At 55.1% G+C, this 15,457-nt stretch overlaps 1 protein-coding gene across 1 annotated transcript in view; it reads right to left on the bottom strand.

Annotated features, from left to right (window-relative positions):
• Nucleotides 1-10,742: 10,742 nt before the first annotated feature.
• The window catches only part of TMEM151A (transmembrane protein 151A), a 5,160-nt gene continuing 445 nt past the window's right edge, over nucleotides 10,743-15,457 (bottom strand). The window contains exons 2-3 of the mRNA XM_015588678.2: nucleotides 15,391-15,455; nucleotides 10,743-13,185 (exon numbers count right to left, since the gene is read on the bottom strand). Coding sequence (XP_015444164.1) covers nucleotides 11,854-13,185; nucleotides 15,391-15,455 — 1,397 coding nt within the window. The 3' untranslated portion in view covers nucleotides 10,743-11,853. The remainder of the gene's footprint in view (nucleotides 13,186-15,390; nucleotides 15,456-15,457) is intronic.

The raw sequence follows: 15,457 nt of genomic DNA on the forward strand, positions 1-15,457 counted from the left end.
CCGCCTCTGTAATTTTTCAGTTGCAGCCTCTAATTAGAACAGAGCAGAGCCACCACGACCACCTGGGCAGGCGAAGAGGGGGTGGCGCAGAGCCCTCTACCCTATTCAGTGCCCTATGCCACAGTCTGGCCTCAGGGACTGGGCCTGGGCTGGGCCCCAAGGGACTAGGAGACTAGGGGCCGGAGCTGGGAAGCCCCTGGGGGTGGGTGGGCGAAGGGGCGGAGGGAAGGCTATGCACCGCCCCCGGCCCCACTCTCGCGTTCCCCTAACTCAAACCAGACTCTCCGCCAGATCCTGCCCAAGCTTTTAACCTCGGAGACGCCATCAGATTGGCTGGATGGGTGGGGGGTCGCCGGGTAGCCCAGAGGCTCGGGTCTGAGAAGGAGGTGCGGGCGCGGACTGGGTGGGTGATAAAACCTGGACGGGAAGGACTGGCGGTCCCTCCTGTGACCCTGGGCAGGGGATCGAGAGCTCCTCGAAGGCAGGAAGGAGTTAAAAGCACAGCAGTCAGAGGGAGGAGATGGGAGTGGGAAAGGGGGCCCAGAGCCGGCTCTTTGTCATCCCGTAATGAGCACCAGATGCGGAGCTGCGTGCGGGCCTAAACAGACGGCCTCCCAGGGCAGAACCCCCGCCTGCGCTGAGCCAGGGCTCCGCCCAGGCCCAGAGCTGTGTCTCAGGCTCCTCCCCCTGACTCTCGGGCCCCGCCTCATCCAGGCGCTACCCCAGGCTGCACCAAGGCATCCGCACCGTCAGTCGGGTTCCTGGGAAATACGAGCCACTCCGACCCACTGATGTCCAGCACCCCTCGGGAGTCCTCCAGAGGCTCTGCCCACCAAAGCCATAAGCCTCGCCTCCTGCCAGCTCAGAGATTCCCGCAGAACTATTGCCTTTCCCTGGTTCTATCAGCTCAGCCCCGGACGAGGCAGTACCCATGGCCCCGCCCACCAGAGACATAAGCCCCGCCTCCTCAGCACTCCCCGGCATAGTATAGCAAAGTTATGAGTTCCGCTTCCAGGAGTCTACATACTCTCCTCACACAGCCCCGCCTAACAGAACTAAAGCTCCACCCCTTCCCAGAGTCGGGGACTCGGCCCGAGAGCACAGGGAATCCCACAGACATCAACTCCGTCCAAGAAACATGCAAACTTCGCCCTGCAGGAGTTTACACGTTGCTCTCACGCGCCTCTTTAGACTCCGCCCCTAGCCACAAGCCCCGCCCCTTCGCTGGCGTCCCAAATCGCAGGGGCAGCCTCACAGAGGGAAGAACTACGCCCACGTACTGCTAATACGTTTTCCCTTCCCACTGAGATAATGTCCCACCTACACAGAGCCCTTGGGCCCGCCCACTAAGAATGCCCACGAACCGGCCTCTGACTGTCCCTTAAGTCCTGCACCCGCAGAGAATGTGCCCAACTTCTTCTCCCAGGCTCCGCCTCCTGCTATGAAAAGCCCCTCCTACCTTTAGGTCCCTCCCACCAAACACACACACCCGTAGGGAAGGGTTCCACACTTTGAAACGTTAATTAGACGCAAGCCCCGCCAGCTGTGGGCGTGGGACTCTCGAAGTCTCTCACCGCTTTCTGAGTAAGCTCAGACTAGTGCGTCCGAACCCCTCGTCCCTGACAGAGATGCTCCTGAACAGAACCCAGGAGCCCTCTCTCCTTCCCCGGCCACAGTCTCTGTCAGTCTGGATTGCGGATTCTCTGGAGAGAGCTCCGAGATGGTGTCGAGAGCCCAGCGCACGGCATCGATGAATGGGCCTTTGGCGCCACCTGCCTTCCGCACCGCGGCTTGCAGCCAGCGGGAGGCCTCAGTCCGGCACATCTCCCAAAAAACTCTAGTGCTCAATAAATAGTTTCTTAATTTATTAAATGTTTGTTACACAAATATCTACCGACTATCCTCTCCACCTCCCAGCAAAACAGCAGATCTGTGTGCAAGTGCCCTCCATCGTATTTGGAAGACTCCAAGGAGGCTTCACACAGGCCCTCAAGCCACTCTGTGAGCTGAGATGGTCCCTGCCAATCTTTACAGAGGCTGATGGGAGGGACCCTTGCTGTATGAATCCTGATAGGCGATAACACAGCCTCTCACCAGGGGTTTAGAATTGTTAGGGCTGGGTCCTCCCCTTCCCCAACTAACGTTTCAAGGTGTGGACCCCTTCCCTAGGGGAGGTGTGTTTTGTGGGAGAGAGTGGATTTGGGCTCAGAGGCTCTCACATGGGAGCTGAGAGTCACAGTTTTTGGAGCAAGATTGATCTCAGGGCAGACCTCAATATCAGCGCTCGTCTCTACATTTGAAAATATTTGCTTACTCACTCCCACTCTAGACTGGGGCTCCAGGAGGCCAAAGCACTCGAATTCAGCTCTAGGGGCTCAATACGATGTTTTTCAAACATTATTGGGACAGGCAGGAGGAGCTAAGGTTGAAGGAGGCAGGATAACACCTACTGAGCTCAGTTAGATACTAACACCCAGCTGGGCACCCTTCACTTAAGCACTGGGTGGAGCCACCTCCTGACAAACTCAGGCCTGAGGAGTAAGATGCTTTCTAGCTGTGACCAGCTCTGGTGCCCCCGCTGCTATGAATGTAAGTAGGGTTTGGTGCCAAATAATGATGAAAATAATAGCGAATGCTTGCAGCACTTATTATACGCCTAGTCCTATTCTAAGGACTTTACATGTCTTAACCCATTTAAGATCCATAACAACTACCATGATGTAAGTGCTATTATCACAATTTACAGATGAGAAAGCTGAAGACACTTGCCTGAGTGCCTTGTGTTTAAGCCACCTGTCCCATCTGGACAAGTTAATAAATGGAGATTTGAACCCAGGTAGATTCTGTGATCTTCACCCCTAGAGCAGAGCCAGTCCGTAACGATAACCATGTCTCCGATGAGAAAATGCCCACTGTTTAACAAAAACCTTTGAGGATGAAAATTTTTCTGAAGGAAGGAGTTTATTGAATCTCATGCCAGCCAGAAAAAAAGGACAAGGTCCTGGGCTGTGCAGTCTGGGGGTAAAGTGCCAGCAGCAGGGCCAGGTGGGAAGGATGACGTGTCCATGGTCCTGGACTGACGGGACTCTTTTATACAATGAATTTGGAGAAGAAAGATCTAAGTTGTAGATCTGGCTGTAGACAAGGGGGGCGGGAGAAGGCGAAGTGGGGGCAGCTCTGGGATAGGTGCATAGTCTATAAGGAAGAAGTGTTTGATGCTTCTGGATTGGTCGTGGGCAACAGTCCATAAAGTTCATGCGTAAGCGGGATGTGGTGGTTTCTGGTGGTCGGCTATTCTCTCTAGGTAAGAGCTGAAATAGCCTCCTGGGAGTTGATTCAAAGATTCAATACACATTCAGGAAGGTGAGCGATCTTTTATGGTTTTGGCCCATGGCTCTGTTAATTGATTAACCCCCCTCGTCTCTTTTTCCCACTCTTCAGCTTGCTATTATTTAATTTAGGATGTCTTATAATTTTTCTCATCACCACTTCCTAGGAAAATCTCTTTTAGGGGTTAGTATACAAGAAGCAGCCTCCTAGGCTGATAGTACTGTAATTGGGTGTATGGGTAAAGCCTTCCCCACCCAAGGAGAATCAGTCGTGGTTTGGGTGGATGATGCTGGTAAGTGGGGCATTGCCTGTGACCTCGAGGGATTCAAAAAAGGGGCCCAGACCAGGAGCAGCTTTAGGGCATCTGGCAGTGGCTATGCTCTCGCGTGATTCTGTTGAGTTCAGGGATTTCTCACCGGGAGGCCAACTAGCAGCAAACAGCAGGCACCGGGCACCAGACAGCCTTTCTTTGATTCCAGTCTCACTCCTTGAGGGCTGGGTGTACTGTATACCCGTCGTAGCCACCATAACCTGTTGGAAAGTCAAGGTTTCCTACTGGAAGCCAATGAGGATCTTCAGGGTGGCTGCATGAACCCGCTACACGTAGTGTTGTCTGCTTTAGCTGACATTGAGGCGCCCTGAAGACAGACTACAGAAACTCATCATGGGAGAGCTGAATCAGTGGAAACTGACGTCCCAAACCTACCAAGTCTCTAGAGCAGATGTTCCCGAACACTGTGCTAAGTGTCTCAGTGATGTTCGTCATGCCCCCACTTTGTGTAAAAATAAATAAATAAATAAATAGATAAATAGATAAATAAATACTATTGTTTTAGTAAAATAGGCTTTTTTATTGAACCAGACTAATTTGCTATTTTATGGTAAAAGGATTCTTATTTCTAAACAAATGAAGGAACTGCTAGAAAATTCGTGGTGTCAAAAATGGAAAATCATTTTGTTTTATGTGTGGTACTTGCTTTTTATCATGGCAGCTGCCAAAAATTCAGCTTTGCAAAGATATTATGTCATCGAAAGGAACGCACTGCAATCCAATGTTGAAATTGTGAAGTGCCTCAAGCTAGAAGTTTGCCAGTTGTCTGACGGATGTCCAGTAACAGTATTTCTCTCGAGAGTTTATAATATTTCATGGCTTCGCTGTGAATTTGCTGCAGTGAGTGGGGCCCTACATCACAGTAACAGTATTTCTCTCGACAGTTTATAATATTTCATGGCTTCACTGTGAATTTGCTGCAGTGAGTGGGGCCCTACATCAAAGGAAGGGTCTTGCTAGACACCAGGATCCTGATGGAGGACACTAGGTGGACCGGGAAGAAGGTGCTGGACTGGCCATGCCTTTAACCCTTCCCCCTCTTTCTCTACTCCATGCCAGGTTTGTCCCACGGTAGCTGATGATAGGGTGGAAACTGAAATCAAAATGGCCGAAATCAGATTAGGAAGATGGTATCATATCCAGAATGAATGACCAGAGCCTGCGAAGGACATACAAACCTGAATTTGGGGGTGGGGGTGCACTACTAGGCAGTAGAAAGTAAGTATTTAGGTCTTGACACACAATTATCTTTGGGTGGGGGGATGCTTATGCGAAGCTGGATTTTGTTGCAGATTTTTCTGGAGGGCTTGCTCCAGCCTAGAACTATCTGGCGCACTCGAGGAAGAGGCAGATCTCCCTAGGAATTGTAGAGAGGAAAGAATCTTGAGGCTTGAGGAGAAAGGAGGTAAAAAGCACCTGTTAGCGGCCCAGCCCACAAGCTGTTTCACCAGACTCCAGTGACTCTCCATCCTCGGTGGTCATTGAACGTCGGTTGATCAGTGAAGCCTTAAAGGACTGGTTATGATGGGTGCTCCACTGGGAAATTTCCGGATAATAATATTTCCACTTCAAGGTCCTTAATTTTAATCACATTCTGCAAAGTCCCTTTTTTCCATGTAAAGCAACATACTCATAGGTTTTGGGAATTAGGACGTGGATGTACTTAGGGCTGTCACCCTGCTGACCACACTTAGGGACCAGAAAGATAGTTCGAGGTTGGTGTGAGACCCCACTAGTCACAGGGAGCAGGTCTCACACAGGGGCACCTGGTAGGATGGAGATACAATCCACTTTTTATTGCTGGCTTGTTTACCAGTGAGAGAAACTGCCATTGGAAAGTTACTGGCCACTTTATGCTGCAGACCAAAGAGCTAGGACAGCTGCCATTGCTGCTGATTATCATACAGCTGTCATTCCTGGTCATGTGGCCCTGTGGCTGAAGGGGGACCTGCCACAGCTGTCACAGCCACCGGAGTGAGGGGCTGGGTCAGGAGGTGTTTCCAGATTTTGCCTTCATCCATGAATCATCCAGACCCTGGTGCTGAATTTGTGTCTAGCTCCACCCCCCCCCCCCATGGCTATCCCTCTCTTGGGGGCCCTTGAAGTTCTTTCCTGCCATCTGATCTCAATTGAGGTCCATCTCCAGCCATCAGGGGCTGTTTAATCACTTTAAACCCTAAAAGGAGAGGAAGTCTCAAATGCTCTCCTCCCAGGGGCACCTTGGCCCCCAGCCAATCAGGTCCTTTGATGACGAAACAGGAATCTTCGGTAGGATGTGGGGAGTTGTGGGCTGAAAGTCAGCCTTGAACTCAAGCAGAAGCCAGGGGAGCTCTGGAGGCTGGCGCAGGGCTCCCAGAGCAGCACAATCAGACTCCTGCCGGAAGCTTGTCCCCAGCTGCTTGCAGAATCCTCAAGACTTTGTCTTAAAATTTACATTCCAAGGAAGGAGCATCCATCTGGCTTTCCTTGAGTCATACGCCTGCAATTTTGCAGATTGAAGAGGAGGGGAAGGCTTCCGATTACAGACCCACCAGCGGAGTTTAGAGTGGCAGGTAACTTTTTAAGTGGCAGTTTCTCTCACTAATAAGCAAAAAATTTAAGAAGGCGATTTTATTTTCTGCTCTAGTAGGTGCTCCACTGCACGACTTGGGCACAGAGCACCCGCCTAGAGATATTTGCCTGGTTCCTGTGTGTGTCACTTAGCACACTTTTAACACACACAGAGCCACATGTCCCTGTGGGAACAAGGGTTATTATAGGAGGAAGGGTTAAGTAGAGGCCACTGGAACCCCAAGCCCACTAAAATAATAAACCATTCACTCATTTATGGAGACACTACTATGTGTTAGCGACTCCGCGAGGGATCGGGGGATCGGGGACACAAAAGTAACTAGATAAGAGATGCAAATATGTGTGCATGAATCTATAAGGTGAGGCCACTCAGGGCCCCACCCAGGCAAGAGAGGGTGGTGACCTGAACCCAGGCTGAGGCGGACTTGGGATGAGAGGAGACGACATGCGCTGGCGAGTGGATTTGAACAGGACCCGGCAACCGGCTGACTGTGAAGGGGAAGGAGAGCCTCTAGGTTTTGCCATTTAAGGGGGCGGAGACACAGGAGAAGAACCCACTCTGGGGAGTTAGATGATACGGCCAGTTTTGGGTCTGTAGAGTTTGCAGTGTTTGGACGTCACGCAGGCGATCTGTTCAAGAAGGTAACTGGACGCTTGAATCTGGACCTCAAAACAGAGATCCAGGTTGAAGCTGGAGATTTGAGTTTCCATTATGTCCACGGATGGGGGTGGTCCCAGAAATTACCAGCACTGCCACCTTCCCCTGGGGAGTCCCAGCACCCCCGCCCCTTGCTTTCTAGAGAAGCAAGCAGTCCAAGAAGGGAACTTGACTCCTAACTTTATAAAGGTCCATATTGTTCGAATTTTTAAATGATTATATAAATATTCTATTAGGTTTTTTAGAGGCTTGAACTTGATCTTTATTAAAATGTTAGTCTTTATACTATTGCAATATTTTGTGACGCATTCTGCTTTTATAACATAAACTGAAACTCTTCTACTGAAACGAGTCGGTATTTTTATTTTGGTCAGTTTCATTTTATACATTTTTATAACAGCAAAGAGAAGAAAACTACATCTGCCTTTTGGAGTATGGTAATGGGTTAGCGAAAACTGGCCGACGTTGGTCTCAGCCAACGTTCTGGACAGAAATTCCTCCTTGAAGCACACGTGGTACAGCCTCCAGCAGGCCCGTGGTGTGCAGCTAGCAGTTCGGCCTATCTGTTGCATCTGACTTTGGGGAGCTGTTTGCCCACACCCAGCAGGGCAGCAGTACCCCTTCCCCACCCCGACTCAGGGATGCGTCTAACCTTTGGCTAGACTCCTGATCCTCTTTGTCCTTCCCAGATATGCCCCAGGGCACCTCGGCGATGACTTCATATTTGTGGGCTCTGGAGACTAAATAGCAGCGTGACCTAAGACGGAAGATGAAAATCTCAAAAGATGTAGGGGCCTGCCACCTCGGGGCCCAGTGGTCCCGGGCCTGGATCCATGAAGGAGACACGACACTTCATGGTTGGCTCTGGACTGGGGCCTCGGCATACATTTCCCTGGGTGTCCTTCTTGGCCCATTATCCAAGAATCGTAAAGCTCCACTTCGAAGGAGGCTCAATGATGCAAAGCTCCTTTGGCTGGTCTGGGCCACGGGTAAGCGTCTCCACTACTGCATCCTCTAGGCCCAGCACCCCCGGGATGCTGGAGGTGCTGGTAGGAGCTCAGGAATCATGCCCTTAGCGCATATTGGCTGGACATCCATTGTGTGCCAGGCACTGTGCTGGCTGCATGCTTGTGTGTAATACGGAGTGCCTATTTATAATTAATAATGATAATACCAATATTGGTTATAGCTAAATTTATTGATCACTTACTGTGCTTGAGACCTTCTTTTAAGCGTGGTAACATATTATCTTATTAATCCTCATGACAACCCTCTGAAGTCAGTAGATTCTATTATTATCTCCCATTTTGCAGCTGAGAAAACTGAGGCAAAGAGAGGATGAGTGACTCGCCCAGTGCTACGGAGGTCATAGCGACAGAGTCGGGACTCTGTCTGACGCAAATGTCTGCACCTGTAACCATTTCCCTCCCATAGCTTTAGTTCTAATTGAAGAAACAAACAATAAATTCATATGTACATAAATAAAAACAATTGCAACTTATGGGGAGTGGCAGAAAAGAAATGCAAAAGGGGGGGAGCTGAGCTCAAGAACGGTGGCGGGGTCAGTGGGGGGTCAGTGGGGGATGGCCTTATACAGAGCAGTCAGGACCCACGCACAAGCCGAGCCCCGAGCGCTGAGGGGAACAGAGAAGAGCCTGGGGCGGGAAGTCTGCTCCGGGAGGTGGAACAGCCCAGGCCGAGATCTAGAGGAGGAAGCAGCTTGTTCTGGGATGAGGCACAGGCCACTGGAGCTGGGGCTTTGTAAGGAAAGGTGAGCGGGATCAAGGTGAGCTTGGGGATGTCTGCCAGATCCCAAAGGGATCTGAGAGCTGGGCCAGGAGTCTGGGTTTTATTTGATGTTTGCGAAGCTGGATTTTGTTGCAGATTTGATGAGAGACACTGGTGTGTTTTGAGTGAGGTGGAGATGTGATTATTTGATTAACATTTTAAGATGATTTTGTGTGGCCTGGAGGGGATGTGCGGAAGGGGAGCCTCTTGGAGTCTGCAGCAGTCATTGGAGGAGAGCCCCTGGGGGCCTGGAGCAGGGTGGTGGCTGGGGGAACAGAGGACCGGGGGGCCGTTTAGAGAGATGTGTGGTAGGTAGAATCCTGGGTGGTAGGTTTCATGTCAGGGGTGAGGGAGGTCTTTCCGATGAAATGCTACAACTTCTAGACCTTCAAATTAATCCAGCTGGAGCGGGGATTAATGGGGGTGAAGTGAGTGGTCGCGGACAACAGCCATAGCACAGGGTGTTGAGTACAAAGGGCCTCACTGTACCACTCACATCCCCACCTTAGCGATGTTTGACATTTTACATAATACAAAGTTAAATAAAAGAGAGAGAGAGAGAGAGAGAGAGAGAGAGAGAGAGAGAGAGAGAGAGAGTGAGTGTATTGCCGTGTCTGGCTTAAGCACTGCTGGCGAAGATGGAAATCCGTGCCAGTGTCTGGCTTAAGCACTGCTGGCGAAGATGGAAATGCTGAGCGGGGAGCAGGGTGTGGGGCAGGTTGGGAGCCAGGTGCTCCGTTTCGGCCTCGCTGTGTCAGGCTTCAGTCTGAGCAGAGGCAGAGGCCTCTGGCATCTTGGGGCAAGGCTCTGCCCCGTTCTCCAGGCCTTATTCTCCTTTCGAGAATCGTTTAGAATGGAGCATCCTGGCTCAATGTTGGCTGTAACAGACTGTGAACATGTGAACAAGAGACAGCAGGAGACCGGGAGATGGGAGGTGTCCAGTGGACACTGAGTTTCTGGTTCCCTTCCCCATCTGGTCGTGCACGCCCAGTGACCCTCCAACACGAGCGCGAAGCGGGTCCAGGCCTTGTATCAGCTACCCATTGCACATAACACATCACCCCACAACTTTTGAGTGTAAAATGAGGATTATTTTTTTCTTACCATTCTGTAGGTCAGCTATTTGGTTTGGAATCAACTTGGTAGTTTATTTGCTTGTTACACCTGGGGTTGCCCCTGTGGCCGTGGTCACTTGTGGCTCGACTGGGGCTGGTGTGTCCACATGGCCTCACTCTTGCATCTGGAGGCTGGTGCTGGCTCTTGGCTGGGAGCCTCAGTCCGGGACGTGACCTCTCATCTGTCAGGAGGCTAGGCTGGGCATCTTCACAGCGTGGCGGTCTCAGGGCTCCAAAGCAGCCCAGGTGGAAGCTCCGAGGGCACTTGAGGCCCAGCCTCAGGAGTTGCACAGCCTCACGTGCATCACATTCTGTCGGTCAAAGCAAGTCTCAAGGCCGGTGCCAAGCCAGGGCTTGAGGATTCCACCCACACCAGCCACTCAGCCTGGTGCCCTTGCACAGTCCATGTGAGCGGCCACTGCCAGGAGCTCCCTAGCTCCACCAGTGAGCGAGGTCCTTCCTCTGCCCTTGTTGTCTCTCTGGATCCCAAGCCCTGATTTAGGGATGGCTGTTTCCCGCTTTGTGTCCTCCAACCAGCTCAGCACCCACTCCCCCGGATCACTAATACCAACAGCCAGTGAGGGAACTGGACTTGTGCCACAGGCTATAGCTCGTTGTCCTCACTCTGGGGGCCAGTCAACGCTCCCTTAGTCCTCAGCACACCGAGCAGCAGAATGAAAAAACCCTCACTGGCCTGAAAGAAGGACCCATTTGGACAATACCTTAGAAGTGACCCAGATACCAATTGGTTGAAATCAGCTTCTTTGAGCGACTTGGACCTGGTCTGAGAGGCCCCAGGCTGGGCTGGGAGGTTCCCTCTCACCTTACCCTGCTCCTGGGAACGCTGGAGCCCGACCCTGCATCCCCCGCTCCCCAGAACCCAGGCAGGCCCATTGCGCTGAGAGGGGTGGCCTTGGATTCGCCACTCAGGAATGCACATGAGAAGCCCTTCCATTTTATACCTTTTATTTTATCTGCATCTTCTCTGCCTCCTCCCTCCCCCACCAGCCCCTGAGAGGGGTGGAAGCCCCAGTTGGAAGGGAAGGGACTACTCTCTCCTCCCTGGGGGAGGGATGGTGTCCCCTGAGCCAGGCCCTACTGATTGGGGAAGCAGGGGTCTCCATGGCAGAGCGAGGGCATCGTCCAAAAGGCTGTGTCAGGCTGAGGCCCCTCGGATGCCCTGTGGCCCTGGGCCCCGCGGATCACCAGGAAGGCAAAGAGCAGAGAAGTCCGGGGAAGCGATGAAGATAAAGCCCAGAGGGTGTGTGCGTGGCTGACAGAGGCGAACGTGGACTTTGGGGGGCAGAAGTAGAGACCAGGGGGTGTGAGATTGAGGTGGGGCCCTGAGAAGGAGCCCCAGGTTACAGGGGGAGCTGGGTGAGGCGGGGAGGGTGCGCCAGGGAAACAGGTACGGGGGCGGGGCAAGGCTGTGCTCCAAGAACCAGTAGAGGGGCCACACTGCAGGGTCTGATCAGGGACTGGTCCCGAAAGAGAGACCAGGGGGCGGGCGGAGGGGGGGCACCTGTCGGGGAGCAGAATGGAAGTGGGTAGAGGGACGAAGACTGTGGTGCTGTCATAGCCAGCTCTTCAGCTTCGTGGAGGCCAGCCAAGCTGGGCATGGCCCCAATCCACCGATTTGTGCTTCTGGGTTGCTCGAGGGCTCCCGATGTGGCCTCAGCCATGCAGGGAAGACCCACAGGAGGCCCTTTGCTGCGGGCAACAGCTCTCCCTAGGACTCCTGCCCCAACTCAGGTTTTGGGAACTTCCTCCCCTGCCCAGCCGGAGAGGCCCAAAGCCAGATCATCTGCCATTGCAGGGGATGGAACGTGGTGGTGGTGGGCGGGAGCCATGCTGGGACCGTTTATAGACTCTACCTCGGTGGTGTCCATTCACTCCCGAAATGACCCCGAGTCACTGCATTTTAATCTGTTTAAGGACTCCACCCCACACCCTCCCCTTGTGTGCTGGTCTGTGTTCCCTCCTGTTTTGGACAACTACTCAGGCATCGAAGCCCTTGGTGGAATGGTGGGGAGGGGGGCGCTCTGGGGGCCACGGGGATCTCAGAGTGCACCCTGCCCATCCCCCTGGCAGCCGCTGTCCCCGTGGACAATGAGCACCGGGAAGTAAAGGGCATCTTCATAGCATGGCGGGCTTTCCAGGGGCTCCGTGTCCTCTCCACGGCGCCCCAGTGGCCCCCCACTCAGGCTGCGGAAGACCCCCGGTGTGGCCCGGCCCCCAGCTCCCAGGGAGAGGCGGCTGCGGCTAAAAGGCAGGCGGGGCCCACTGGGCCGGCCAGGGGGCAGCGAGTTGCTGCTGACCGAGCGGCGGCAGCGCTGGCAGCCGCGGAGGTAGGCGCCCGAGCTGGCGCCCATGACCACGGCCTCTGAGTAGCTGGGCACCAGCTGCCGGTTGGAGCAGATGTGCCACTCGAGCTCAGTGAAGTCCACCGTGGCCACACGGGAGAGCGGGGGTCCGCTGGGCACTGCCCCAGGTGGGGGTGAGCTGGCGCCAAAAAGCTTCTCCACCTGGTAGTGCACGTGCGCGGTGCCGTAGGCCGCCACCACGCGCAGCGGCCAGGACAGCGTGGCCGCTGACACCAGCCAGAAGACCCAGGCACGGGCATACCAGGGCGGGCTGCGGGGGTCCGCGAAGACCATGAGAGATTCCCGGAAGTCCACGTCCTTCAGGTGCATGCCCTCGCGGGCCTCCAGGTAGTCGTCCAGGCCTTCGTTGGCGCTGAAGAAGCGGGCCCTCTGGGTGAGGTACGAAGCCTCGGCCTCGGCGCTGCCGAAGCTGAAGCACTTGGTGAAGCGCAGCCGCGTGGCCGCGTGGTCGGCCAGGCCCACGAGCTCCTTGGAGACATCGCGGACGCCGTGGGCTGAGTAGTCAAACTCGCCCCGGGCCGTGCGACTGTCAGCCCTCTCGTGGTACACCTGCGTGGTGGTGTAGGCGTCGCCGTTCCGGTAGCGGGTGATCTGGCGGGTGCGCCGCACATAGTGGTAGCTGGTAGCCTTCCACCAGACACAGGGGGGCGCCTGCTGCAGCCGGTGGATCAGAGCAAGCACGGTGTTGGCGTCAGTGCGCGGCGCCTGGCATGACCGCACGTGACAGTGCCAGCACTCGGCCAGGTAGAGGAGGTAGAGGAGGGAGACGAAGGCCAGTGGGATGTACAGGTAGCCATCAGAGCAGGGGCTGGCTGGGTAGGTGGGCGGCGGGCCCCCAGCTCCACGGGCCAGGACTGCCTCGGGCCCCAGAACCAGCCGTGGCACTGTGGCCAGGCGACACCAGGCCACCACGGCACCGCAGGCGTGGATGAGCAGCGTGAGGAGCAGGCACTTCCAGTGCGACTCGCGGCACAGGGAGCTTCCCAGGGACTGTTTCAGGGGCCGCTGCTGCAGGGCGGGCAGAGAGGGAGGCGGGTCAGGACAGGCTGTCGGATGTGCCCGCTACTCTGCTTCAGCTCAGCGAAGATGGCGGTGCTACGCTCGCCACGCTCCAGGAGGCCCGGCTCTGAGGGGCTGAGCAACTTGCTCCAGGCCTCACCCTTCTCGCTGCAGGATTCAAACTGAGGCCTATCCGCCCCAAGCCTGTCCTCTACTGTGCCCTGTCATCTCTCGGTCAAGGGCATCTAGGACAAAACAGACCCTTCTCTGTCAAGAGAAGAAAGGATCTCATGACTGGCCAGTGAGAAAACTGAGCTTTGGCCCTGGCTCTGCTCCTAACTTGCTGCGTGGTCTCGGTCATCTCCCTGCCCTCTTTGGGCCTCAATTCTTGGACCTAGTGGTGTGGGAAGCCAGAGTGGCAGGAGTTCAAAGGGTAAAGAGCTTGGGCTTTGGAGCCCGACTGCCCAGGATCTAGTGCCGGCCCCACCTCTTACTGTGATTTGGGCAGGTCCCTCATCCTCTCTGGACTTCAAATTCCTCTCTATAAACCGGGGTTGTTGAGAGGATCCAACGAGATCATATGTGTGAAGATCTTAACATGGGGTCTGACCGTGGGAATAAATATTATTACTGTTACTCTGAGACTCCCTCTGGTCCCTTGATTCCACTAGGGACAGCAGGAGACTTGGGAGAGATTTTTAAGGAAGTGAGAAAGAAGAGCTGGGAGTGGGGGAGGTGTGAGTCTTAGGGGAGCAGATGGAGTGCCGGCCTCCACTCCCCATCTGCGCTGAGGGAGGGGGTGGGAAACAGCTGCTGGGCAGCAGGGGCCACTGCCTGGCCCAGAAGGTATGGCCCACTCTCCCTGGCAGGGCTGCCAGCCTGGCCTCCACCTAACCCCCAGATCCCTCTGGAGAGAGAAGCGGGGAAGGAGTGGGGAGAGAAGGGGTAGAAAGGGGAGAAGGGAGAGGTGGTCTGGTGGAAATAGCAAAGGTAGCGTTAATGGGCCACCTCTTCCACTCTGGCCCCACCTGGCTGGGAGAGACCCAAGAGGAAAGGAAATCCCCTGCCCAGCCCAGAGTAGCCTGCCCTTCCCCCAAATCACCCACCACAGGTGCACAGCACCACCCCGACCTGCAGGGCCAGTCAGATGCACACGGCCACTCGCCCCCAACCCCCACCCCACGTGTTCATCACAGACCCACCCACCACAGATGTGCAAGCTGCCTGTTCATCCAAGATACACCAGACACTCACCTGTGCCCAGGACACAACCCCATCCCCACACCATAACATGGTGTACAGGTGGGCACGCACCCACACCCTCTACCATGGGACACGCACACGTGCACACACGTTACACATTCACTGAAGCCCAGGGACTCACCTGACCACAGTGCACATCATCCACCCCCAGCCCTACTGCAATTTGACACCCACACCCTACAGACTCTACAGGAGACCCACCCACGACAGGATGCACTCACATGCACTCACACATGACCACTTCGCCCAAGCCAAGGGACGCATCAGACCCTCCTCACCTGATTTGAGGGTGCATATTTCCCACCCGAGGTGTGGGGAGCACACACCAGCATTCACATATCCACAAGCACACTACATTCACCCAAACACACACACACAGACCCACTCATCATCTATCACCCCAACACCCCACACTGGACCCCACACCCCTGCAGGGCTGAAGAGGGGCCATCCTGGGGGTCCCAGCCAGCAGGATGGGCCCTGGGGCCTCACTGCAGAAAGGGAGCAGGGGTACCAGAGGCCTCCTCTCTTCTTTCCCCTTCTACCTCCACCCCTCCTCCCCCAAGTCCCCGCTACTGCTGCTGCATTGCAGGCGCCGCCTGGGCACCTCGTGAGTGGCCAGGCCAGACTAGGGGCCTGACCCCAGGGCCCTGGGCGTGAGGGGCTGCGGAATGGGGACACGAGGGGCCAGGCGCTGACGTCACAGGAGGATGAGGCTGGATAAGGGGGCGCTGGGAGTGGGGGCGGGAGTCGCCTCCCACATCCCTTCCCACCTGCCCCACGCAGGACCCTGGACCCAAGACCCCTCTCAGGAGGAAGGCTACCCCAATGACGTCATTGGCCGCAGTGGCTCCGGGACTTTCCTCCTCAGCTCGGTTCTCGGTTCTCGGGATTCGCTCCTTCCCTTGTACCCCTTCCCCCGCTCCGGCCCCCATCACTCAGCGCCCGTACCTCCTCTCGCAGCGGCTCGCCGTCCGGGATGAGCGCGGGCACCTCCCCGCCGTCGCCACCGCCGCCT

This window comes from Pteropus alecto, unplaced genomic scaffold (genome assembly GCF_000325575.1).
Source record: "Pteropus alecto unplaced genomic scaffold, ASM32557v1 scaffold43, whole genome shotgun sequence".
In the NCBI taxonomy this organism is placed as follows: Eukaryota; Metazoa; Chordata; class Mammalia; order Chiroptera; family Pteropodidae; genus Pteropus; species Pteropus alecto.